General features: G+C 45.6%; 1 protein-coding gene across 3 annotated transcripts in view; it reads left to right on the top strand.

Moving 5' to 3' along the window:
• Nucleotides 1-26,504, top strand: part of homer2 (homer scaffold protein 2) — a 73,217-nt gene that overhangs the window by 31,944 nt on the left and 14,769 nt on the right. For all 3 annotated transcript variants that reach the window (XM_063187803.1, XM_063187805.1, XM_063187804.1), the window contains exons 3-7: nucleotides 7,746-7,877; nucleotides 8,436-8,528; nucleotides 17,007-17,143; nucleotides 21,342-21,498; nucleotides 24,683-24,793. In XM_063187803.1, coding sequence (XP_063043873.1) covers nucleotides 7,746-7,877; nucleotides 8,436-8,528; nucleotides 17,007-17,143; nucleotides 21,342-21,498; nucleotides 24,683-24,793 — 630 coding nt within the window. The remainder of the gene's footprint in view (nucleotides 1-7,745; nucleotides 7,878-8,435; nucleotides 8,529-17,006; nucleotides 17,144-21,341; nucleotides 21,499-24,682; nucleotides 24,794-26,504) is intronic.

Below are 26,504 nucleotides of genomic sequence, written 5' to 3'. Positions count from 1 at the left end.
TAGTCTAGTGAACTCTGTGCCATCTGTTGTTTTAGATACAATCTGAATGTTTATGCGAGTTAGATAGCGCGCAACCAGTCATTCGAGTCTTGGTTACATTTTGAGAATTGCATTGAAATGACTTGAACGCTAAAAAAATTGGGTCACGACCGAATGCGAGTGGAAAATGGTGGGTCGCAAGACTGTTCCAGTTGAGAAACACTGCTGTAGAGTATATTATATTGTTCACTAATACTGTATATCCGCAACCCACCACAGCTTCACCTCTTTTGACTAAAGAAGTCGTAGATTTATGGGACTTTCTGGAGAGTCTTTCCTTCTGTTTTATAATGGTCTTCCCTCAGCAAAATGTACAGTATACATTTTACTTGCTGAAGGTCCAGATAAAAAAAATAATAATAATGCAAACAGCATTAATAACATGCACAGGCTACGCAGATTGTAGACTCTATTGTAGACTAAAGATCATTCATGTGTATAGTATGCTGCTGACAGAGGGATGTGTAAACACCACACACACACACACACACACACACACACACACACACACACTCACACTCACACTCATACTCACGCTCACACTTACACTTACACTCACACTCACACTCACACTCACACTCACACTCACACACTCACACTCACACTCACACACACACACACACACACACACACACACACACACACACACACACACACACACACACACACACACACACACACACACACACACACACACACACCACTGCGACTTCAGCCAAGAAGCTTTTTAAAGATTACAGTGTGGGGATGTGAGAGTGTGTGGAGAAAGCGGATAAGGATATCAAGGCTTTATGTGGTGGTGGTGGTGGTGGTGGTGGTGGTGGTAGTGCGGAGTGGATTATATTCCAGACTGCCAGTCGGTACTGTTGATTATCCTATTACACACCACAGAACTACACGGCCACAGAGATGTTGTCTGGATAAGAGGAAGCACCCTGGTCTTCCTCCTCTTCATCCTCCTCCTCTTCCACGACCACTTTCTCCTCCTCTCTCCTACTCTTTCGCCTCGCCCTCTTCTTCCCCTTCCTCTCTCCTCCTCGCCCTCCTCTCTCCTCCTCCTCCCCCTCTTCCTCATCATCATCTTCCTTTTCTTCCTCCCTCTCCTCTCTCCTCCTCCTCCTCCTCCTCTTCCTCTCTCCTCCTCCTCCTCCTCCCCGTCTTCCTCATCTTTCTCCTCTTCCTCTTCATCCTCTTCCTCCACCTCCTCTTCCTCACCCTTCCCCTCCTCCTCTTCCTTCTCCTCCCCCTCTTCCCCCTCTTCCTCATCTTCCTCCTCTTCCTCATCTTTCTCCTCTTCCTCTTCCTCTTCTTCCTCTTCCTCCACCTCCTCTGCCCCTGTTTGTGCTCTTACGCTCCCTTCTCCTGCTGCGAGTTTGCATGGCTGCTGAACGCTGGCAGTCATGTGTGGCGAATGATTACTCCCATGATTGTGGGCCGATAACCGCGGCCGCATGCTACGCCTGTTGAGATAAGACTTTGTTATACGTACAGTAGTTCAGCAGCAGTAGATGTCACCTCAGTTCCCCTGGAGAAATGGAAGTGTTTTTCTTTGCCACAGGCAATAACAACAGCATGGGATTCGGAACGTGACATACTGTATGCATCACACCAGGAGACACATCATCAGTGCCTGCTCGTCTTCATATGGTGTGGAGGAAGGATAGACCGATATATGTATCGGTATCGGGCCAATATTTGCATATTTTAAGTGTATCGGTATTGGCCGATACGCGTGTGGTTTTGACCGTACGCAATATTTATTATTTTATGTCATTCAGGGTTTTTTTTAAAAGCACCAAGACACTTTATTTTTTTATTACTTTATTGTTAGACATTACTTGATTGTTAGAGTGGGTGTTTAAATGTTACAAGTTCTACCTCAATTTGATAATGTTAAAGGAATGTTTATTTTTAACTTGAGACCTGGAATATTTGTCATTTTTTGAACTTTTTTTTTTAACCCATATCGGCCCCAAATATCGGGTATCGGAAATCGGGTATCGGCCAAGGGTGATGAAAAAAAAATCGGTATCGCATCGGCCATTAAAAAACCTGTATCGGTCGACCCCTAGTGTGGAGACATGCAGTGGTGAAACAATTGCACACAGGGCTCTAGTGCAAAACACCCCCCCCCCCCCCCCCCAAACAGCTAGCCTGATTATCATCGACTTTCAAATCTCGACTTGGTCTGACCAAGAGCTTAATAATTAGCATTTCCCAAACGGCATGGTTGACCCGCCTCCATTGTTTTTCTACTGGCTGTTTGCTTCCAGACAAAGTGGGAGGCGTTCCCAGTTTTTCGGGAGCTGAAATGATATTTGTATTGTATTGTCCTGACTAGAAGCAATGCTGAAGATGTTGCATCACTAGGAGGGCACGGCCTGGCTACCAAACAGCCTGCCCTCACCACCGGAAGGGCCCTGGGCCCAGGAGCAAATGCCCTGCTCGCCCCCTCTATAGCTCTGCCCCTGGTGACATGGGCCATAGGACATCACATTTGGAGTGTGTTGCAATATGCGACCTTGCCTCCTCCACTTGCGCTTGTCTCCTCGTCACGCCTCCTGGCCCCTCCTCCGTGGAGAAAACGATAAAGTTTCCCAGCTGTCAGCCTAGTAGCCACAACAACTTTTGAGGGACTGTTTTACATTCACCATCCCAATTGCAAATGAGAAAAAGACTCTACAATTGAGCTTTTGCAAGATATTGAAATATAATGCTGTTGTCAGTGATGTCATCATGACATATTACTTCCTGGTACGAGGAGAGAAGCAAGTGGAGGAGGCAAGGTCGCATATTGCAACGCACTCATGTTGTCTTAGGCGGTGGAGGCATCATCACCGTTCTCCATCTGATTATTATTATCCCTGAACAGCAGCTTCTATTTTTTCCCTTTTAAAACAACTATTGCAATTTGTCCGCTTTACTGCACTGCTCAGTCTCCTGCAGTCTTCCTGGCCCATTAGGTCCTCTCTCTCTCTCTCTCTCTCTCTCTCTCTCTCTCTCTCTCTCTCTCTCTCTCTCTCTCTCTCTCTCTCTGTCGCTCTCTCTCTGTCGCTCTCTCTCTCTCTCTCTCTGTCGCTCTCTCTCTGTCGCTCTCTCTCTGTCGTTCTCTCTCTGTCTCTTTCTCTCTGTCTCTGTCTCTTTCATTCTCTCTGTCTGTCTGTCTGTCTGTCTGTCTCCCTCTTTCTCTATTTCTCTCTCTCTTTCTCTCTCTCTCTCTCTCTCTCTCTCTCTCTCTTTCTCTCTCTCTTTCTCTCTCTCTCTCTCTCTCTCTCTCTCTCTCTCTCTCTCTCTCTCTCTCTCTCTCTCTCTCTCTCTCTCTCTCTCTCTCTCTCTCTCTCTCTCTCTCTCCCTCTCCATCTCCATCTCCCTGTTGTGTAAGGGGTGAATCATCCAGTTCAGTTCAGTGTTGGGCTGCAGTCACAGGGTGCACATGCTGACAGCCTCCCATTTGTACTGGAGAGAGAGAGAGAGAGAGTATCCACACTGCAGCGGACACACACACACACACACACACACACACACACACACACACACACACACACACACACACACACCATTACCACTTCAGCCAAGAAGCTTTTTAAAGATTACAGTGTGGGGATGTGGATGTGACACATGCAGAAATGCAAACTCACACATGCAAACTCACACATATATAATATACACACACACGCGAGCGCGCAGACGCGGACATGTATACACACACTCACACGTATACACACACACACACACACACATACACACACACACGTATACACACACACACACACACGTATACACACACACACACACACACGTATACACACACACACACACACACACACACACACACACACACACACACACACACACACACACACACACACACACACACACACGTATACACACACACACAGAACGGCTGATGGGGGTGGGGGTGGTCTCACAGGGGTGGGCAGTAATGTGTACCTTCCAATCCTCATTCCAAATGCAAACCTAATGCTGCCCTGAGACAAAGGATGGATGCCACATAATGAAACGCTTCTGCTACTTAATGTGTGGCTATTTCAAAGTGACGCGTGTGTGTTTGTGTGTGTGTGCGTGTCTGTATGTAATTCTAAAGTGATCATGGCATCTCAATGCCTGTGAAATTTCAGTGTCTTTGTGATTGCCCTTGAATCTGACACCTGTTGCGTGATTTTAATTTCAGGGTTTGCGATTCATACATGTTGATGCATATATGTGTGAGAAAGATGACATAATGACAGATATACCTGTATACCTGTATACCTTGTATTTGTTGTAGAAGTGTGGTTCATCATCAGATCAGCATGAACGAATGTAGACGCACCCAGCACATCTGTCACGTGTCACATTCATACTTACCTAAGAGATTTCACTTTTGGACGGCAGAGACCATAAAAAGCTTTTAACGAGAGACTGGCGGAAATGTCACAGATCAGGTTGTATTAAGATCCTCGGCACCCCCATCACCCAAAGCTACTGTCATCTGGTTCATTTCCACTTCCGCATTCAAGTTTAGCGGATGGTTAAGCAACAGTTCAGAGAGCGTACGTAGATGGATTCATGAGCTTCACAGGGTGTGTCCCCCCCCGTCTGTCCTACAGTATCGTCATTACTACTCAAATCACATAATAGGTCCCATTATGATTATTCAAATACCCGGAAGCAAAGCGGCTCATGTTGGTGCTCCAATAGGATTTTCTTTCCATTTGCACTAGGAAATGAGTCGTGGTAATTGGCTGCTGTGCGTGTGTGTGTGTCTGTGCATGCGTGGGTATTGCTTTGCTGTGCCCCGGTAAATTTTCACCAAAAAAACAACAACCTTGCTTCCTTGGAATTTAGCTGAAGTTTAGCATATGCAGTAATCTGAAGAATGTGCACAAAAAAGCGCATGTGCACTATAATTACGCTTTTTGAAATAAATGACTGCAAAAAAATGTTTTGCTCGCGCATTTTGTGCGCTCGCATTATCTCTCGGTGCCCGACTGTGCCCCAGTATAGCATTAGGTCAGCTGACGCCCCTGATTTGTGTGCATGTCCACACCATGTCATTAGGCAGTGGACACCGTGTTGTTTGGCGAACTTTCTTTCTTTCTTGTGTGGCGGACGGTTAAATAGCACGTTGTGGAATTACAGCCCTGGTGGCAGTCGGCTCTCTTCTCTTCTGTGAGCCGGCCTGATTCATCACTTCCTGTGAGCCGCCGCCGCCGCCGCGCATCATGATTAGCCGGAGCCCGCGCAGTCAGAGAGGGACGTGGCCGCTTTAAATTGCCCAGGAGGACTCGCCTTTGACAGACATTAGGGGAAAGCCTCTTGTCTCCTCTCCTGCTCAGTCATGGTTAGGGTGAAGCCAGGGTAGGGGTGGGGTGCTGTGGAGGAGGGGGGTGGTGGTCGTTGTCAAGGGGTAGGGTGCTGTGGAGGAGGGATGTGGTGGTCGTTGTCTAGCGGTAGGGTTAGGGTTAGGGTGAAGCCAGGGTAGGGGTGGGGTGCTGTGGAGGAGGGATGTGGTGGTCGTTGTCAAGGGGTAGGGTGCTGTGGAGGAGGGATGTGGTGGTCGTTGTCTAGCGGTAGGGTTAGGGTGAAGCCAGGGTAGGGGTGGGGTGCTGTGGAGGAGGGATGTGGTGGTCGTTATCTAGCGGTAGGGTGCTGTGGAGGAGGGGGGTGGTGGTTGTTGTCAAGGGGTAGGGTGCTGTGGAGGAGGGATGTGGTGGTCGTTGTCTAGCGGTAGGGTGCTGTGGAGGAGGGATGTGGTGGTCGTTGTCTAGCGGTAGGGTGCTGTGGAGGAGGGATGTGGTGGTCGTTGTCTAGCGGTAGGGTGCTGTGGAGGAGGGGGGTGGTGGTCGTTGTCTAGCGGTAGGGTCATTTAGGGTGCTGTGATGTGCTGAGCTGTGCTGGTGCTGTGGTGTGGTATGATGTGATGTGGAGGGGGGCGTTTCTGGTTGTCTAGAGCAGTGATTCTCAAAGTGTGGTCCGGGGACCACTAGTGGTCCGCGACAGAGCTCAGGTGGTCCTTGAGGGGATTTCTATTTTTTCCAAGACAGGCTAGCAGTAAGCTTTATTTGTATCATTATTACAAAGCTAAACATAGCTGAAGTTTCGTTTTCACCATGATGAGAAAAAAGTATGATCTGCATCAAAATTAGCAGTGTCAAATTAGCACCCGACAATCAATTCAGTTTACAGGTGGTCCTTGAACATTTTTGGGGGGACTAAGTGGTCCTTGGTCTGAAAAAGTTTGAGAAACACTGGTCTAGAGCAGTGTTTCCCAAACATTTTGTCTTTTTGTCCTAAGCATTTTTATTGTGCCATGAGTAACCCTTATCTAATGAAATCTATCTAATCTATCTCCTCCTCTATCCCAGTGTGACTATGCTCCAAGTCCAAGCACCCCCTGCAGTGTGCACTTGCGTACTCCGAGTGGTGCCTGTACCCCTGTTTGGGCAACACAGTGGTCTAGAGGTTAGGTTGTGGTCGCGGTGTGTTTGGAGGGGAGAGCTGCTTGGAGGAGGGGGGGTGGGGGGTGTTGGTGGTCGTTGTCTAGGGGCAGGGGCTGTTGCAGTTGCTGTTGCTGTGTGGAGGGTGGCAGGGGCTGTTGCTGTTGCTGTTGCTGTTGCTGTGTGGAGGGTGGCAGGGGCTGTTGCTGTTGCTGTGTGGAGGGTGGCAATGCTCCTGCTTGTGAAGGGGTTGGCAGAGGGGTCAGTGTTTAGCGCGGACAGGGCAGCCAGATCAGACAAACATGAACACGGGGGCGGGAGGGCACAGAAAGCCTATTGTTCTCCTCCTGTCAGACGGATGTACCCAGGCGGGCCCGAGGCCATGACCGCGCCAGTCTGGCCTGTTCCCACCAGCGCCACTCACTCGGGCAGAACCGCAGACTCCCGAGGGTGATGGATGGGGCTAAGTATTGGTCAGGGTTTGGCTAGGCTGGCTGGTCCAGAGAGGCTGTGCATTTATATGACGTTAGGAAGAGGATGACATGCAGTACATTGTACATAACATTTTTTTTGGAGAATAAAACGACTAGCATTTCTGGTGTGCTTTAATATGTAAGGCTTGGGAAAGAAACGACACAGTTTCCATGCAAAACTAGGATTGCAGCTTCTGTTTGTACTGTCCCAGCTACATTAATGAGGTGTATTTAAAACTGTGTGTAACGAACAGCATGCAACATGGTTTACGTTCACTGTACCATATGATCAGGTTTAGGTATGTACATTACTTTAATTAATTAATTGATTAATTAATTAATATTAAATTAATAATATTGCTTGCTGATGCATGAAGATGCACAAAAGGAAAGTGAAAAAAAACATTTTTTTTAGCAGTTTTTATTTGATATGAAGGGATGGTTTCAGTGTCCCATCATCTATGTCTCTCATCCCTGCCTGCATCAACAATCCCATCACTCTGCAGTTTTCTCATGCTCACCTAAACCATAACAACATTATATTTTCAATTATATATTGTCAGTCAATACTTTTGACTTATTTGTGATCTGTAATTTTTAGCTGTAAAGTTTAGCTGTGTCCTCTTTTCTCTCGTTGCTTCGTCATTTTGGGGCTAAAGTGCATATTGTTTTCTCAGCGGTGTCTTTCATACATACTTCATAAGTGTCTTCTACTACTTTCCTAAATGTTTTTGACCCCTTTCTCAGAAGAGATCATTAAATGTCCTCTATTTGACCTCTATTCTCTCAACAGGTGATCATTAACAGCACAATCACGCCCAACATGACCTTCACCAAGACGTCGCAGAAGTTCGGCCAATGGGCAGACAGCAGGGCCAACACTGTGTTCGGCCTGGGCTTCTCGTCAGAACAACACCTGTCGAAGGTCAGTTTACACATTAGCAGTTTACACATTAGCAATTCAACATATTGTTGTGGTTCTCAAACTAGGGGTGAAGACCCCTAAGGGGCCCGCAGAGATATTGCAGGGGGGATTCGAAGAGAGATGGAACTGTTTGCATAAAATCTTTATGCTTTCATGTGATGTAGCCATTCCATTAATTGGTTAATAACACACTGATTCTTGAAAGTTTGGCAAAAACCTGTCCCACCCAGTAAAAGTGTGAAATTTCTTGAAAATCAATTCCATTTTCATGAAAAAATGAGTGTTACACATACAATATGCGTAGTTGTTTTAAAGGTTTAATTGCAATTCTAATATATTTAATTACTGTACATCTTCCCACCCCCTATAAAACCTGTTGTCCCAAGGACAAGTATAATCGTTTCAATTGACTAATCGTAGAAAAAATATATTTTTAAATGTTGTTTACCAAATGTTGTTGTCTTCCAATTCTAAGTCTTCATTTAATTCTAATTCTATTTTAATTTTCTATCAATTAAAACTAATTAATTCATTTTTCATTTATTTTATTACATTCAGTTCGCAGAGAAGTTTCTGGAAGTAAAAGAGGCGGCAAAGCTGGCCAGAGACAAGTCTCAGGAAAAGATGGAGACCTCCAGTAACCATTCCCAGGTCAGTATTCTCTTAGTCGCACACCATAGCAACCGTTACCAGGTCAGTAGTCTCTTAGTCGCACACCATAGCAACCGTTACCAGGACAATAGTCTCTCTCACACACCATAGTAACCATTCCCAAGTCAGTATTCTCTTAGTCGCACACCATAGTAACCATTCCCAGGTCAGTAGTTTCTCTCACACCATAGTAACCATTCCCAGATCAGTATTCTCTTAGTCGCACACCATAGTAACCGTAACCAGATCAGTAGGCTCTCTCACACACCATAGTAACCGTAACCAGGTCAGTAGTTCCTTCCATTTTCCATTTCTTTAACAAACTACAGTAACCATTCCCAAGTCAGTTCTCTTTCACACACCACAGACAACCATTTACATTGCAGTAGTCTCTTTCACACAGCACATAGTAACCATTCCCATTGCAGTAGTCACTTTCACACACCACAGACAACCATTTACATTGCAGTAGTCTCTTTCACACAGCACATAGTAACCATTCCCAGGTCAAGCCCCCATTCATACCGTGCAGTACATGTTGGGTATGTGTGGTGGAGTGTTTCACACGTTTTAACTGTCAAGTTTGTACGAAATTGGACACAAACTGATGAAACTTAATGTATGTACGAAACGGGTGAAATCAATTGGAAAACACCCCACACGTCAGTGATGGAAGGAGGTGTTGAGGTTTTGATGGTTAAGAGGATGTATGAAATAACAGAAATGCATATGTAGTAGTACATGCATTCGTATTCCCAGGTCAGAAGTCTCTTGCACACATCACAGTGACCATCCATTTGCCACCACTCAATTCACACACCATAAGAGCGCAGCCTCAAGGCCTTCCGTTGTCCGCTGTGGATTGGCTGTGTTGCCGTTCGGGCTCATCGCTAGGGTTGTGCCCTGCCCTGCCATTGGCTTTTCATCACACGTAATGAAGTAATGGATTTCTCCTGGAAGTGGAGTGGCGTTCAGCGGAAAAGCAATCAATCAAAGCATTGATGGACAATGACACACACACACACACACACACACGCACGCGCGTGCGCGTGCACACACACGCGCACGCGCACGCGCACGCGCACACGCACACACATGCACACACGCACACACACACACACACACCCAAGCACACACATGTAGTGCACATCACAGGAAGACTTCATAATTTGCATGACATTAACAGTATTCCAATCTGGCTCCCTGATCTCACTCGTCATCCTGAAGGCTTGACCAGCAAAGGTCAACAATGACCACTGTACTGTTAAACACAATGCTAACACCACTATACTGAGCTGCATTACACATGAAGAGCCGTTAGGTCAACAATGACCAATGCACTGTTGAACACAATGTTAACACCACTATACCCAGCTTTATTACACATGAAGGGCTGTTTTATCACAGATGACCTCTGATGACCACTGCCCAGTTGTAGACCACACAACACAGGCTGGTCATCATGGCTGTTCATCACTGAGCATTGGTGAATCGCCATCATTTGGCCTTGTGTGAAAACGGATAGTGTGTAAATAAGACCGATTTGTCAGTAGAGCTTATGACTTGACACTTAATACAGTATGTGCTCAACACCACTGCCCAGTTAGACCACTCATGAAGGGGCTTTTCATCATAGAACAGCGTTTGACCTGTCAGGGAGAACACATAACGTGTAAATAAGACCAATTTGTCTGTGGGTCTCTGAGCCCACTAGAGTGCAGTCCCCAGGTTGCCATCATATTGACGGGCTGATTTGGGGATCTCCACTGTCCACTCAGCAATTAGAGGCCAGTTTAGCTGCCGCATTAGAGACATTTTGTCTGACATTTTCACATCTCAGGTGGAAATGAGGAGATGGTATCATCTGAGTGAGTGAGTTTCCACAGCAGTGTCACCTCGGAGGCTAAGTGTCCTCCCGTTTCCCTCTTGACTTGTAGGCTACCTCTCTAAACAGCTGACGGCGTGTTCTGAGTCTCCATTATCCAGCAGCTGTGTCGTATCTGAGGGTTTTGTATTAGGTGCTCAGCTGTGTCGTATCTGAGGGTTTTGTATTAGGTGCTCAGCTCGCACGGAGACAATGCCACCCGAGGCACTAAGCGTACGTCACCTTGGAGATTTGTAGCGGCTCCAGGAAGTCTACAAAAAAGATGTTGTCTTAAAATGATCTACTGCAGTATAAACAGGTTTTTTTTATTATTATGGACAGACAGTACCTTGAATTAAATGAAAACGAGTCACATGTCAAGCCCCGACTTAACCCGGCATGTGGGTGTGATTTATTTATGTAATTTTAAGATACTGTGTGTACTAAATTGATTTGCACATATATGTTACCCACCGCGTACTTAAGCAGGAACGCCAATATTTACTCTATAATGGCCCTGGGGCGTCTCGTTAAGCGCAAATTCCACAAGATGTTGAGATTCTTGCGATGCAAGAATGTTCTGCACAGCCATGCTGAAAATCCCCCGTGAGAGGGCAGGCCTCTGAAGAATGTTAAACTCACTCTCATATTCATGAAACCAGTTTGAGACGACTTTCCCCCATTTTTTTGACACGGACGGGGCCATCCATCAGACCAGGTTACGTTCTTGTAGTCGAAAGGTAGAAGGGCAGGTGGAGGTGGATAACCCATCCTTTCAAATGTCAAGTCATGACACATATTTCATATAATTATTTCAGGTAGCTCAGCAAATTAGTGAAATCGTCCATGTTAAATGCATGGCAAGGGTTTTTTTTGCGTTCTGCAGCTGGCTAGTGTTCCTCAGGCTATACTCACTCATTAGGGGAGACCGGGGCTAGTAGGCACAGGGGCAAGTTGGCACACCCTCATTTTCTGGGCCATTACAGGTCCAATCTTCAAAATTCCAACTCTAACATGATGCCCATCTTGAATAGAGATAATCCAACTAATTCAGAGTGATCAAGATTATAAAATCTTACAGTGAGTGAAACTTCTCTTTTTTGTGATGTCCAAACTAAGAATCGGCACCTTCCACTAAATTAGTTCTAGAAAGCTAATAGTAAGGAATAGAAACATATAAATAGTCTGTGTGATAGACAGGGGATCTAGGTATACTTTGATATTAAAACTGGAATTATGTAATGTCAGGTGTTAACAGGAGAACATGATTTCAGTCAAGAGTGCTGTCCTGTTGTGTAGGGGGCAAGTTGGCACACCATTGACTTTCTATGGCCATAAGAATGTATTGGATGTATTGTGGAAAATTCTTATTCTACTACTATTTACCAATAATATGAGTATGATTGCAATATATACAGTATATTTAATGTACATATGCTACTGTCTAGGCCTACATGCCTAAATATAAGTTATAGTCAATATTGTAGCTGCAATTGTAGCCACAATGGAGTGCATTCGTAGTGATTATGTTTCACTCCTTAATAAAGCAGTCAATGTTGTTTTATTTTACTAAACAGTAACTCATGATATTTTAAATATTCAGTATTCAGTAACTATTGAGCAGTTTTCATGTTCATTGACATAATTTAATACAATTTAAATGTGTGCCAACAAGCCCCAACTACATGTGCCAAGTTGCCCCGGGTTGGGGCAATTTGGCACAAATTCACAACAATTCTTTAATCTCATATAGTTGGAAACAATGAATTATCAACCAAAGATGCATGTGTCTAATATTTAGCTGAGATGTAACCCTTTTAGAATATCTTAGTTGGGGAGTTTTAAAGCAATGTATGCCAAAGATATGACAATCGAACTGAAAAGTGTGCCAACTAGCCCCGGTCTCCCCTACAGCCTCCCATTTCTGTCCTATATGGAATTACAACCTGGGGTGGTCTTCTGTAGTTTTGGTTAATTCACCTTAAATTAACATTCCATGTCTCATTTTATAGCTCCCTCCCAACTCACAGTCCCTCATTTTAGCTCTCAGCTGATTGTCAGATACTGCAGCAGGATTTCAGAGTGTGTCTGTAAATGTCTGCCATTACTGACCGTGACTTATTATCGGGTTGGACCCGATGATAGCATGTCATGTGTTGGGCAATGAGGTGTTTTTCTTGCTTGCTACAATTAAGTGTTAAGTGGATAATCTTGATTGACCTCAGGCAATTCAATACCTCAAAACCTGTCTTTCTCTCTGGTCCTTCTCTGATGACCCCTCTCATGAGCAAGGCATCTTAATTCCAAGAACTGAAACACACAATATATTTATTTGCTCTTCTTCTTTCTTTCTCCTGCATGCTCTGGGTACACATTGTGCTGAGCATGAACATTTCACGTCAGCAGTTGACATAGAGACAACTTGACATGGAGTATTTGAAGCAGCTGAAAATGTAAAATCACTGAAATCTCACTTTCCCACCTTCTTGTATGGCTGGCTGGTGTGAATACTTACTTCTCCTTCTTGTATGGTTGATGAATATTTACTGAAGCGTATGACCCACATTAGCGGCAAACGGTAACTACTATACAACTGCTTGCATATTTCATGAATAAACATGAAAGTGTAGGTAACGATGCAATGCCAAATTATTACATCCTAATATGTCTGATGCTGTATGTAACGGCTGTTAAGATATGCATGCTTGTGGCATATTTTCTAATGTGTTCTGAATGCTGGCAGTGTGAGTTGTTATCTATTTTGCAGTGAAATGGCAGCGGTCCTATTTTAACACCGGTGAAAACAATGCTCTGCTAGTGTGGTGTAACCTACTTACGCCGACTCTCATCCGCTGCATTCAACACCAAATAATCCTGCCAAAACAAAAAAGAGAAGCGTGGCCGTCACAGTGGTGAATGTTTAAGATAAGGCCTTAATTTCAGCAGCATGTCCTCTCTGTCTCTCCTATCCAAAGCTTTTCCTCTGATGAGGTGTTGAGGGAGTTTGTTTTCACAAATCTTTACATATTTTTTTGAGGGATTTAGGCTTGTAGAATGTAAGTGCCATAATCCCCTTCCACACTTTCTCTTTTTCTTTCTCTCTCTCTCTCTCTCTCTCTCTCTCTCTCTCTCTCTCTCTCTCTCTCTCTCTCTCTCTCTCTCTCTCTCTCTCTTATTCTCTTATTCTCTTCATTCCTTGTTCTCTTGTTTTTACTTGTCTCTTTGTCTCCTATCTGTATAATATGAGGTAGATAGATTTCGGTCCGTGTATATTTTGGTAATTGGATTTTCCCTTATGAATGGGAATTCAAAAAACGAAAAACGACTGGTTTGTTTGATTTTCGTTTCCAAACCCAAAACCAAAAATTGAATTACGCCGCATTTTTCTTTCATTTTCATTTTTTAATCACACTTTAAAAAATGAAATTCAAAGTCAACTCAAACGGAAAAACGGACCAAAAACAAGCATTATTCATATTCTCGCAGCCGGAAGTCGCCTTAGATATAACGGCTCCCTTCTGATTGGCTTTCATTTGACAGTGCGCACGACTGACAGAGTTTTACAGTAAATGTCGTAGTGGTCGTACCAGAAGATGCCTGGTTGGCTTTATCACTTTTAGCAAGTGCAGTGAGTGAGAAGAAAACATCTTAAACAACAGCGTATTTGCAAAAGTGTTCAAACTATGAAAGTCTATGCCTATGAAAAATTTAGCGATAATGTCAACGAAGTAGGCAGGCTTCAGCTTCAGACCATTTTAACTCGGTCACTGAATCCTGTCCTCGCGCTCGCTAAAATAATGACCCAGCAGAGGTGAATAAATGTAGGCGCAGTTGTTAATGTAGTTTGGTAGGCCTACTCCCTGCACCAATTGACAACGGCCAGCGAACACTAGGCTACTGTTTGATGTTTTGTGGACTCGTCTCACAGCTATAGGCCTAGGCCTAGTGAAGCTGTCTTCCATGACACTCCTATGTGGATAAGTTTCGCTTTGGGATCTGAGATTTTTATACATTGCAGAAGAAAAGACTTCACTTTTCTATTAACTGAAAGAAGTTGGGTTGTATTAACCCATTAAGACATTGCGTTATACATTTACTAGAACAATGACCGTAGTGCAGTATGCAACTATCCATGCGTTGTCATAATATTGTAGTACTATGGCACCTAACTTTTCAATGACAGTGTGCCACCGGAGGTACGGCGAGGGGTTCTGTAAAACAGGTGTAGCCTACTTCCACCAAAGCATGTGATATTGTGTTGCACTCCCCTTTGTTGCACTCACTTTTTATCATGCTCATAATCACAGTTAGTTTTGTGGGGAAGCGCTTGCAACCTCTTGTCAAGGACATGCGTAACGAGCGGAATGGAAAGGAGCAGGCACGAAGTCGGAAGTAGGCCTATATCAAAATATTTAGGCCTTTAATTTACATTCACCAAAGACATAAAATAAATGTAGGCCCCTACACGTTGGCATCATAAAACGGACAGGACACATCACTGGCAACAGAAAACGAAACCATTCACTTCTTCTAAGTTCAGCAGCATCAAACTACAACACACTTCTCTGCTTACCACTTCACAATAAAAATAGCTCACATCAACAACTTGACTACGGCTTAAATACACCAATTTCCTAGGGCCAGCCAATTATTCACTAATTCAGTCAGCCACAAAACAAAAAACGCCTGTTTACACACAATAGTCAAAACATAACCACACAGAACATAAATATTGTCCGGGTTTACATTCATGATCATCACAAATAATAAACATAACACAAAATCCCCACACATTTCCCCTTCCAAAAGTCACTGTAATCTTGCCATGACAATGTTCGGGAAAGTGTTCCATTGCGAGCGCAGGTGTGCGTGTGTGTGCGCGTAGCCTACGAGTGCGTGCGTGTGCGCTTTCGCTCAACAAAGTCCCGACATTTAAGAAAACTGAAAATGTTCACATATAAACCATTCGTGAGTTTTTAAAATAATCCAAAGCATAGGCTAAATAGGCTAAATCAGCCAGTGAGAAGAGGGATGGAAACTTCACCTTCTCACAAGTTTCAACATCTCCAAAAAAATCCGTAATGCTGTCTGCGTCCTCCCTGTGACCACGTAGTGCAATGCACTTGCACAGAACAGTAAAATATCAATGATCACTTTCACATGTGCCCGGTTTCTTTCAACAAAGTCCATTCAATTTTCTTGTCATTTAACACTTCCGTTTTGTAAGCTCTTTGGTGCAAGTGATTTGCAACCAAAAGTCTTATCCCCATCTCTGTCAGTGACTGACATACTCACATGATCGGCCCCTCAAGAAACGTTTGTTACATTCAGAAGGAACGCTGATGCTGCATTTGAGAGAATACTCAAGCAAATTAACGGAGAACAATTACTTAAAAGGCAACTACACGCAGGACTGCAACCACCATCCATTGTGGAAGTGTTAGATTCCGGTAATAAAGACGTGTTTCCGAGAATTCACAGCATTTAGATGCTGATTAAATGGGGTTGTTAACCATGCGTAATAGTATGCGTAACAATATAGTATGGCTCCATGAGTAACACGTGTTCTTCATCTCTGAGCACTGTGACAGTTTACAGTGATTGCATTTGTTATCTGTTAAAATACATGGTTAATGTACTATTTTGGAGTTAAACATTTTGAGGGGGAAAAAAGGAACACCAGTATTTTCTTTGGAACACCAAGTGTTTTCTGTCTTCATGCCTTTCCTGCCCCCCTCCCCCGAAAAAAAGAATAGATAAATGAAATAATTAATAGTGATTTTATTCATATCGTGATTGAAATTGTAAACAAAAATTGTAGGGTGTGTGTGTGTGTGTGTTGGGGTGGGGTGGGGGCGCAAAATTAGAATCTTTCACATGGACAAAAATTGGCGGCGCCCCTGGGCTACCCTAGCCTGGGAACTCCCATACTGCCTTTAGCTCTACACAATCGTTTCGATCTCACTTGTGATTAGGTCTGGTGTTAACCAGGCAAGGGCTACCCTACGGCACGGCATTTATATAAAAGTATTTTATCCTATCATCCCACCTTGAGCGTGAGTTGACGTTCTGGCTGTCAAATGAAAGCCAATCAGAAGGGAGTACTGACTTATACTTCTTACTGTAGACGTTGTAGCCAATTGGAGACGAGAAACTCTTTACCCTAACCTGTCTGACTTCCGGCTGCGAGAATATGAATAATACTTGTTTTTGGTCGTTTTTCCCTTTGTGCTGACTTTGAATTTCATTTTTTAAAATGTAATTAAAAGATGAAAATGAAAGAAAAATGCTGCGTAATTCAATTGTTCGTTTTGGGTTTGGAAACGAAAATCAAACAAACCAGTCGTTTTTCGTTTTTTGAATTCCCTTCATAAAGAGAAAATCCAATTACCAAAATATACACGGACCATATTTGCTCTTTTCACCATTTAATGTTTATCTCTTCTCTTTCATTTGTATTTGTCCCTTTTTTGTCCCCCTATTTCTGTGATATGAGGTATATACTGTGCATTTTTGCTCTCTTCACATTCTCTCTCTCTCTCTCTCTCTCTCTCTCTCTCTCTCTCTCTCTCTCTCTCTCTCTCTCTCTCTCTCTCTCTCTCTCTCTGTGACAGGAGTCTGGCAGGGAGACTCCGTCGTCTACACAGCCTTCCAGTGTCAACGGCACAGATGATGAGAAGATTTCCCACAGCCCAGAGACCGCGCTCCTCAAGACTGAGAACGACCGGCTTAAGACGGTCGTTGAGCAGAGGTATGTACCATCTGAAAGCCGGAAACAGGCAAGGGGAACTTGCACACCGTAATGCCAAAGTGCAAACATTTCGGTCACAGTCAGACCATCATCAGTGCAACAGCGTGCGAGTTCCCCTTGGCTGCCTCCAGTTTACCTATTCGAACCTAAGCACCCACCAGGCACCAAGTCCAAAGGCGCGACACCTCCACTGAAAAAAAACGTACTGTCTGAAAGCCGCCATTTTTTCTCATCCTGCAAGTCTATGCACTACTGTGATTTCAGCAGCAAACTGTTCTCTTTGTATTGAAATGCAATGTGTCACAGTAGCCAGCGCACAACTTGTGTAAGTGCTTCATTTTATTGTTCACTCAAAATAAGTCAAGATACAGTCATTAATGTCTCAAAATGTACCTCTCAAACGTGAGTACACTATGTTAAAATCCCATAGAGAGGATCGTGATCTGCTTCAGTAGTGACAGTCACAGAATCCAGCTACCCTGTGTTGATGGTATTCATGCAGCCCCCCAAAATATCAGTCCCACTACCATGCTTGACTATAAGGATGGGACACTTTTCTTTGTACTACTTACTTGGTTACCACCACTTATGCTTGACACATCTAAATCATATTTGTTTTAGTTTTGAAAACTGCCCAAGACAGTAGCCTGATTATCATCGACTTTCAAATCTCTTCGAGACTTGGTCTGACCAAGAGCATAACAATTTACATTTCCCAAATGGCATGGTTTGCTACTGGCTGTTTGCTTCCTGACAAAGTGGGAGGAGTTCCCGATTTTTCTGGAGATCAGAAAGGATATTTACATTGCTCTTGGCCTGACTAGAAGTAGCGTCGAAGGTGTTGCGCCACTAGGAGGGCATGGCCTGGCGACCAAGACAGGGCTCCTGGTGATCCCAGTCCATCGGTCACAACGTTAACCTCAAGATGGGATCTCTGCTACTGTGGTACCAAACAAAGTCACCAAAAACCTTGGTGTGATGATCAATGACCATCTGTCACTCTTCAACCATATTGCATCAGTCACCCGTGCCTGTCGATTGTGCTGTGCAACATACAAAAAATCACACCCTGCCTGGCCCAACACGTAGCGTAACTAATGGTTCAGGTCATGGTTATCTCCCACCTGGATTATTGTAACTCCCTCCTGGTAGGTCTACCTGCCTATGCATTAAAGCCACTACAGATGGTCCAGAACGCGAATATGTGTTTGGTGTTCACTCGACCCAAGACGGCCCATGTTACTCCTCTATTTATCGAGTTACACTAGGTACCGGTGGCTGGCCGGATCAAGTACAAGGCCCTGACCCTTGCCTACAAAACCACCTGCCAGAGAACTTCGCTCCTCCAACACAAACCACCAAGCCATGCCCCGTGTTCGCTCTAAGCGATCTCAGTCATGAAAGAGGATTCGATACTTGCGTCTTGAAGGTTGAGAGAAATGATCCTAGTCTTGTTGCTTCTAGAAGTTTGTTCCACGATTGAGGGACAAGGACCGAGATCAGTTTTGAGTTTTGAAGGGTGTTGAGGGGTGTACTCACTTCTGTGCAACACTGTAGATCCTTAGCTAGAGTTGCATTAATTATAATAAGCTTATTTAATAAATATCTAGAGGAAATGCATATACAGTAACGAGCTAAAGACGCTGTGGAAAGCATTTGCCATTTTGCAGATCTACTATTGTGATTTCATTAGCAAAGCCCCTCTCCCTGGCTGGAGCTGCATTCATTAGCTTAAGCTTATTTAATCAACCTCTTCTGCAACACATGCTGTACATGAATATGCAGTAGCCTAGCCAGGCCGCCCATCACTGGAGCCAGATGACACATTTGCAGGCATTCAGTTATTCCATAAACTTACAATTATTGCATTTATTTATTTGTTTTTGTTTGTTTGTTTGTTTGTGTTTATTACATTGAATGACAGCCATTTTGTCAATGTCTCTGGACTTAAACTCCTTGGCAAATCACATGTTGTTGGCATGGTGCCAGAAGATGGCTTCATAGTCAGGCAGGCCTCCATGGGTAGCTCATAGACATGACTAGGGCTGTCCTAAACGATTATTTTCCTCCCAATCCTATCAACATTTTTTTTTCGAATAGTCGATTGGTCAAACGATTAATTTTTCAAGTACTCTAGCACTTTAATCTTCAAGGAAATTGGGAAAAAAAGAAAGAAACCGTTAAAATTAGGTTTCTGAGCTCACAATGAGCTTTAAATCATGATAGTAGCTTATTTACTCCAAGATACAACGTCCAATTCATACGTGCTGGGCAATTTTAGGTTTCAATAAAGTAATAAAGCATTAGAAAAGTAAGTAAAAAAACATTAATCGTTTCATTTAATTCAGTCGACTATGAAAATTCTTGCCAACTAATTTTTATTGTCGATTAGTCACGATTAGTCGATTAATCGTAGCAGCCCTAGACATGACTGTGTTTACCTTCCCATGCCGTGCCATCTATGGCCCCTCTAGCCACCCTTCCCTTTGAGGAAAACAAACAACCTGCGTGTGTGCCTGTGTACGTGCGTGTCTGTCTGTATGTGCGTGTGTGTGTGTGTGTGTGCGTGCGGCGTGTGGGGTGTGTCTGTGTGCGTGTGTGCGTGTGTCTGTGTGCGTGTGTCTGTGTGCGTGTGTGTGTGTGTGGGTTTTTGTGCGTTTGTGTGCGTTGGTGTGTGTAGGTGTGCGTAGGTGTGCGTAGGTGTGTGCGTGTGTGTGTGAGCGTTTGTGTGTGTAGGTGTGTGTGTGTGCACACACATTACTAGCAGTGTTTTTGTGTGTATGTGTATTGCTTAATGTACTGTGTATGTGTCCGTGCTCATGATGGAGGTTGGATAGCTTGTCTCTTGTCCGCTGTCCAACTACATTACATTACATTACATTACATTACATTACATTGCATTTGGCAGACGCTTTATAACCAAAGCGACTTTCAAAAGAGGACATAATCAAGCCAACATCACAAGCAAATACAAAGTGCACAGGAGATATACAGAACAACAAGTGCAGTTGCAAAGAGGGGTTAGTTGTTTGTTTTTTTTTTGTTTGTTTTTTTGTTTTTTTTTAAATATAAAGAGTAAATAACGAGCACACACACACACAAACACACACTCACAAACTAAACTAAACTAAACATCATGTCAGGAGTCTGCCCTGGGGCAAGGCCAGTTCAAGCATTAGTCTAGTAGATTCTCTCGAAAGAGGAATGTCTTTAGTTGTTTCTTGAAAGCTGCAAGAGATGTGCTCAGTCTTGCTGCCTCTGGGAGACTGTTCCACCACTTGGGTACCACAACGGAGAACAATCTTGACTGGGAGTACCTAGAGCGACTGGATGGCAGAGCCAGACGGCTTGTGCTGGATGAGCGCAGTTCTCTTCCAGTAACATAAGGCGTTAGTAGGTCCTTCAGATAAGCTGGGGCCGTTCCTGTGATGGTTTTGTAGGCAAGGGTCAATGCCTTGTGCTTGATCCGGGCGGCGATCGGTAACCAGTGCAACTCAATAAATAGAGGAGTAACATGGGACCTTTTGGGTTGATTGAAAATCAACTGTGCCGCCGCATTCTGGATCATCTGCAGAGGCTTTAGCGCACAAGCAGGTAGACCTGTCATGAGTGAGTTGCAGTAGTCAACGCGGGACAGGACCGTGGCCTGGACCAGTCGTTGTGTAGAATATTGTGTCAGCACAGGTCTGATATTCCGTACGTTGGTTTCGACAGGTCCGGGTGACCGAGTTGATGTAGTTGGAGCATGACAGCTCATCATCAATCATGACGCCGAGGTTTTTGGCGACTTTGTTTGGGGTCACGATGGTGGAGCCTATCTTGAGGTTGATGTTGTGACTGAGCGAGTCTTTAGCTGGGATCACCAGGAGCTCTGTCTTGGCCAGGTTCAGCTGTAGGTGGTGGTCCTTCATCCATGTTGACAAGTCGGTGAGGCAGGCAGAGATGCGTTCCGAAACCGTGGTGTCCTCTGGACGGAACGACAGGTACATCTGGGTGTCATCAGCATAGCAGTGGTAGGAGAACCCATGTGTTTGAATGACACGTCCCAGGGAGGAGGTGTATATTGCAAACAGAAGCAAACAGTATATTGCAAACTACAACCAGATACAGCTGCTTTGAAGGTCTACAATAGCCAGTCTCTGTCTCTGACCCATATTTGTATATTGTTATGTATTGTCATGTTGCTGTGGTCTTTCAGCAATACCAACGCCAAGAAGTGGGAGACGGAGCTGCAGACACTGAAGGAGAGTAACGCCCGGCTGGTGGACGCACTGCAGGAGTCCAACACCAATGTGGAGACGTGGAAGACACAACTGGCCACCTGCAAGGAGGAGAGCGACCAGCTTAGAGCCAAGGTAGCTAAGAAAAAAAAACAATATGCAGTGTGCTAAAATGGGGGAAATAAACTTTCCGCAAAGGCTTCCACACACCAGTTCTGACAGCATTTGCAAAAGCACCTTTTAGATTCGACAGCTACAAAAATACTCAAACTCCAACTCCCATTGTCGTTGTTACACAGCACTCCATAGCACACAAGTGTTCACTGCACACAACGAAATTGCATTAATGCCTCACCTGTGCAAGGCCCACTTGGAATACATTCTCGGCCCACCAGTTTGCGCCGGCCCACAGTGTGAAAGTGAAGTGAAAGGCCATTGGAAAACTCCAACTCCCATTGTCATTGTGACACAGCACTCCACAGCACACAAGTGAACACTGCACACTGCACACAACGAAATTGCATATATGCCTCACCCGTGCAAGGGGGCAGCCCTCAGTGGCGCCCCATGGGGAGCAGTGCGGTGGGACGGTACCATGCTCAGGGTACCTCAGTCATGGAGGAGGATGGGGGAGAGCACTGGTTGATTACTCCCCCCACCAACCTGGCGGGTCGGGAGTCGAACCGGCAACCTCTGGGATGCAAGTCTGACGCCCTAACCGCTCACCCATGACTGCCCAAAAAGAATTTTCAAGTTTGAGAATCGCTGTTGTAGTTTATACAGCAATCAGAGCATATCAGCATGCGCATTCAGCAGTGGATTTAATTGGATGACTTGCATGGAAATCAGCAGGTAGTGGTGGCAGAGTTTTCCACCGGTGTCCAAGATTACATTCAAAACATCAAATGGAATGGCAGAGAAGTAGTTTATGGACTGCCATGGGTAAGCGGTTAGGGCATCAGACCTGCAGCCCAAAGGTTGCCGGTTCGACTCCTGACCTGCCAAGTTGGTGGGGGGAGTAATTAACAGTTGCTCTCCCCCATCCTTCTCCATGACTGAGGTAGCCTGAGCATGGTACCATGGCACTGCTCCTTTTCAGACAGCGTTGGGGGCTGCCCCCTTGCAAGGGTGAGGCATAAATGCAATTTTGTTGTGTGCTGTGTGTACTTGTGTGCTGTGGAGTGCTGTGTCACAATGACAATGGGACTTGGAGGTTCCCAGTTGGGTTTCCACTTTCACTTCACTTCACTTTGCACTTTGAAGATTGAAAAGAATGGGAAGAAGTGAAATGCAATGGAACAAAACTTTTCTTATAGCGTTTTGGCATTGAGTAACTAACATGGTGGGTGGGTGGGTGGCATTGAGTAACTAACATGGTGGGTGGATGGGTGGCATTGAGTAACTAACATGGTGGGTGGGTGGGTGGCATTGAGTGCGTTACAGTATGCGGCCTTGCTTCCTCCACTTGTGCTTGTTTCCTTGCCCCGCCTCCTGGCCCCTCCTCCGTGGGGAAAACGATAAAGTTTCCCAGCTGTCAGCCTAGCCACTAGCCTGGTGAACTAGCGCCACCCGCTGGACGGCAAAATGTTTTGTCTACGGGTGGGTCTGGCCTCGCATAATGATTCAATGAAGCCAGAATGCCATGAATCTGGCAAACCAATTACAACGCAAAGATGTGTTTTGAATCAAAGCGGGCAGGGTTTTGAGGGAAGGTTGTTCTCATCAACAACTTCGGATGTATTATGCATCGAGGCCAGACTAAATTAGACATCCACATTTAGTCTGGTTTATCAGGCTACCTAGCCACAACAACTTTTGAGGGACTGTTTTTCATTCACCATCCCAATTGCAAATGAGAAAAAGAGTTTACAATTGAGCATTTGCAAGATATTGAAATATAATGCTGTTGTCAGTGATGTCATACTTCCTGGTACGAGGAAACAAGCACAAGTGGAGGAGGCAAGGCCGCATATTGTAACGCAGTCATTGAGTACCTAACATGGTGGGTGGTTGGGTGGCATTGAGTAACTAACGTGGTGGGTGGATGGGTGGCATTGAGTAACATGGTAGATGGGTGGGTGGCATTGAGAAACTAACATGGTGGATGGGTGGGTGGCATTGAGTAAGTAACATGGTGGGTGGGTGGCATTGAGTAAGTAACATGGTGGGTGGGTGGCATTGAGAAACTAACATGGTGGGTGGGTGGGTGGCATTGAGAAACTAAGATGGTGGGTGGGTGGATGGGTGGCATTGAGTAAGTAACATGGTAGATGGATGGATGGGTGGCATTGAGTAAGTAACATGGTAGATGGGTGGGTGGCATTGAGTAAGTAACATGGTAGATGGATGGATGGGTGGGTGGCATTGAGTAAGTAACATGGTAGATGGATGGATGGCATTGAGTAAGTAACATGGTAGATGGATGGATGGCATTGAGTAAGTAACATGGTGGGTGGATGGGTGGGTGGCATTGAGTAAGTAACATGGTGGGTGGGTGGCATTGAGTAAGTAACATGGTAGATGGGTGGGTGGCATTCAGTAAGTAACATGGTAGATGGGTGTGTGGGTGGCATTGAGTAAGTAACATGGTGGGTGGATGGATGGATGGGTGGCATTGAGTAAGTAACATGGTGGGTGTGTGGGTGGCATTGAGTAAATAAGATGGTGGGTGGGTGGATGTGTGGCATTGAGTAAATAACATGGTGGATGGGTGGGTGACATTGAGTAAGTAACATGGTAGATGGGTGTGTGGGTGGCATTGAGTACCTAACATGGTGTGTGGGTGGCATTGAGTACCTAACATGGTGGGTGGGTGGCATTGAGAAACTAACATGGTAGATGGATGGATGGATGGGTGGCATTGAGTAAGTAACATGGTAGGTGGATGGCATTGAGTAAGTAACATGGTGTGTGGCATTGAGAAACTAACGTGGTGGGTGGATGGGTGGCATTGAGTAAGTAACATGGTGGGTGGGTGGAATTGAGAAACTAACATGGTAGATGGATGGATGGGTGGGTGGCATTGAGTAAGTTCAGAGAAGTAGATGTGTGCACATCCCACCCGATGGGCCAGGTGCAGGACAATGAGAGTAAATCCAAGTGAAAAGAGAAGTCTGCGACACTGCTTGTCTATGTATTATTTAATCGAGCAACGTTTCGACCTTCAGGTCTTCATCAGGCAAAGTCTTTGCCTGATGAAGACCTGAAGGTCGAAACGTTGCTCGATTAAATAATACATAGACAAGCAGTGTCGCAGACTTCTCTTTTCACTTGGCATTGAGTAAGTAACATGGTAGATGGATGGATGTCTTGTGTTCAGATTACAGAGCTGGAGGCGCAGTGCCAGGAGGCCAGCCAGGAGAAGGAGAAGAACGCACAGCTCACCGCCCGGGTACAGGAGCTGGAGGCAGAACTGCAGGACAAAGAACAGGTGAGAGGGCACGCACGCACACACACGGACGCACACACACACACACACACACACACACACAGACACACACACACACACGCACACACAAATATGGACACACACACACACACCGACACGGACACGGACACACGGACACAGACTAAGGAGAGTAAGAGGAGAGTGAGAGGAGGGAGGGATGAGGAGAGAAGTGCAGGAGAGTAGTAGCCAGGCCGTGCCCTCCTAGTGACGCAAAAGCTTCAGCGTTGCTACTTGTCAGGTCAAGAGTCAATGCAAGTACTTTCTGAGTTCCCGCAAATACGGGAACTCCTCCCACTTTGCTGGGAAGCAAACAATCATTAGCAAACCAAGGGAGGCCATTTGGGAAATGCTGTTTGGGAAATGTTAATTGTTATGCTCTTGGTCAGACCAAGTCTCGAAGAGATTTGAAAGTCGATGATAATCAGGCTAGGAGAGTAGAGGGGTGTAAGAGAGAGAAGAGAGGAGTGGAAGGGAGGGATGAGGAGAGAAGTGCAGGAGAGTAGAGGAGTGTAAGAGAGAGAAGAGAGGAGTGGAAGGGAGGGATGAGGAGAGAAGTACAGGAGAGTAGAGGAGTGTAAGAGAGAGAAGAGAGGAGTGTAAGGGAGGGATGAGGAGAGAAGTGCAGGGCCAAGGAGAGGAGTGGAGGTGCAGGTGAGGAGAGGAGAGGAGTAGAGGGAAGGGGTGAGCAGCCCAGCCCAGCCCAGCGGGGAGGTGGCAGTCTCCCCATATGCCACCGCAGGTGTCTGAGGAAGGTGAGAAGAGATTAGATGAGTGCTGGACAGAAGACGAGTGCAAGAAAGGATTGAGGAGAGGAGAGGAGAGGAGAGGAGAGGAGAGGAGAGGAGAGGAGAGGAGTGTAAGAGAGAGAAGAGAGGAGTGTAAGGGAGGGATGAGGAGAGAAGTGCAGGAGAGTAGAGGAGTGTACGGGAGGAGTGAACATCCCAGCAGGGAGGTGGCAGTCTCCCTCCTTCCAGCAGAAGCCTGGGGGAGGGAGAGAAGAGAGTAGAATACAGAGAAGATGAGGGGAGGTGCAGGTGAGGAGAGGAGGGGAGTAGAGCCCAGTGGGGAGGTGGCAGTCTCCCCATATGCCACCGCAGGTGTCTGAGGAAGGTGAGAAGAGAAGAGAAGAGAGCTGGAGAGGAGAGGAGAGAGGAGAGAGAGAGGATTGAGGAGATGAGATGAGAGGAGAGAGGAGAGGAGAGAGAGGAGAGGAGAGAGAGGAGAGGAGAGGAGAGGTGCGGAGAGGTGCGGAGAGGTGCGGAGAGGTGCGGAGAGGAGAGGAGAGGAGAGGAGAGGAGAGGAGAGGAGAGGAGAGGAGAGAAGCGGGGATGAGAGGAGAGGAGAGAATGAGGGCTGGAGAGGAGAGGAAAGGAGAGGAGATGAGGGCAGGAGAGGAGAGGAGAGGAGAGAATGAGGGCAGGAGAGGAGAGGAGAGGAGAGGAGAGGAGAGGTACGGAGAAGAGAGGAGAGCAGAGGTGCGGAGAGGAGAGGAGAGCATAGGAGAGGAGAGGTGCGGAGAAGAGAGAGGAGAGGAGAGGAGAGGTGCGGAGAGGTGCGGAGAGGTGCGGAGAGGTGCGGAGAGGAGAGGAGAGGTGCGGAGAAGAGAGGAGAGAGGAGAGGAGAGGAGAGGTACGGAGAAGAGAGGAGAGCAGAGGTGCGGAGAGGAGAGGAGAGGAGAGGAGATGAGGGCAGG

The sequence above is a fragment of the Engraulis encrasicolus genome, chromosome 22 (genome assembly GCF_034702125.1).
Source record: "Engraulis encrasicolus isolate BLACKSEA-1 chromosome 22, IST_EnEncr_1.0, whole genome shotgun sequence".
NCBI classification, from domain to species: Eukaryota; Metazoa; Chordata; class Actinopteri; order Clupeiformes; family Engraulidae; genus Engraulis; species Engraulis encrasicolus.
Note: the sequence above shows the minus strand (reverse complement) of the source record. Positions and strands in the feature narration are given on the sequence as shown.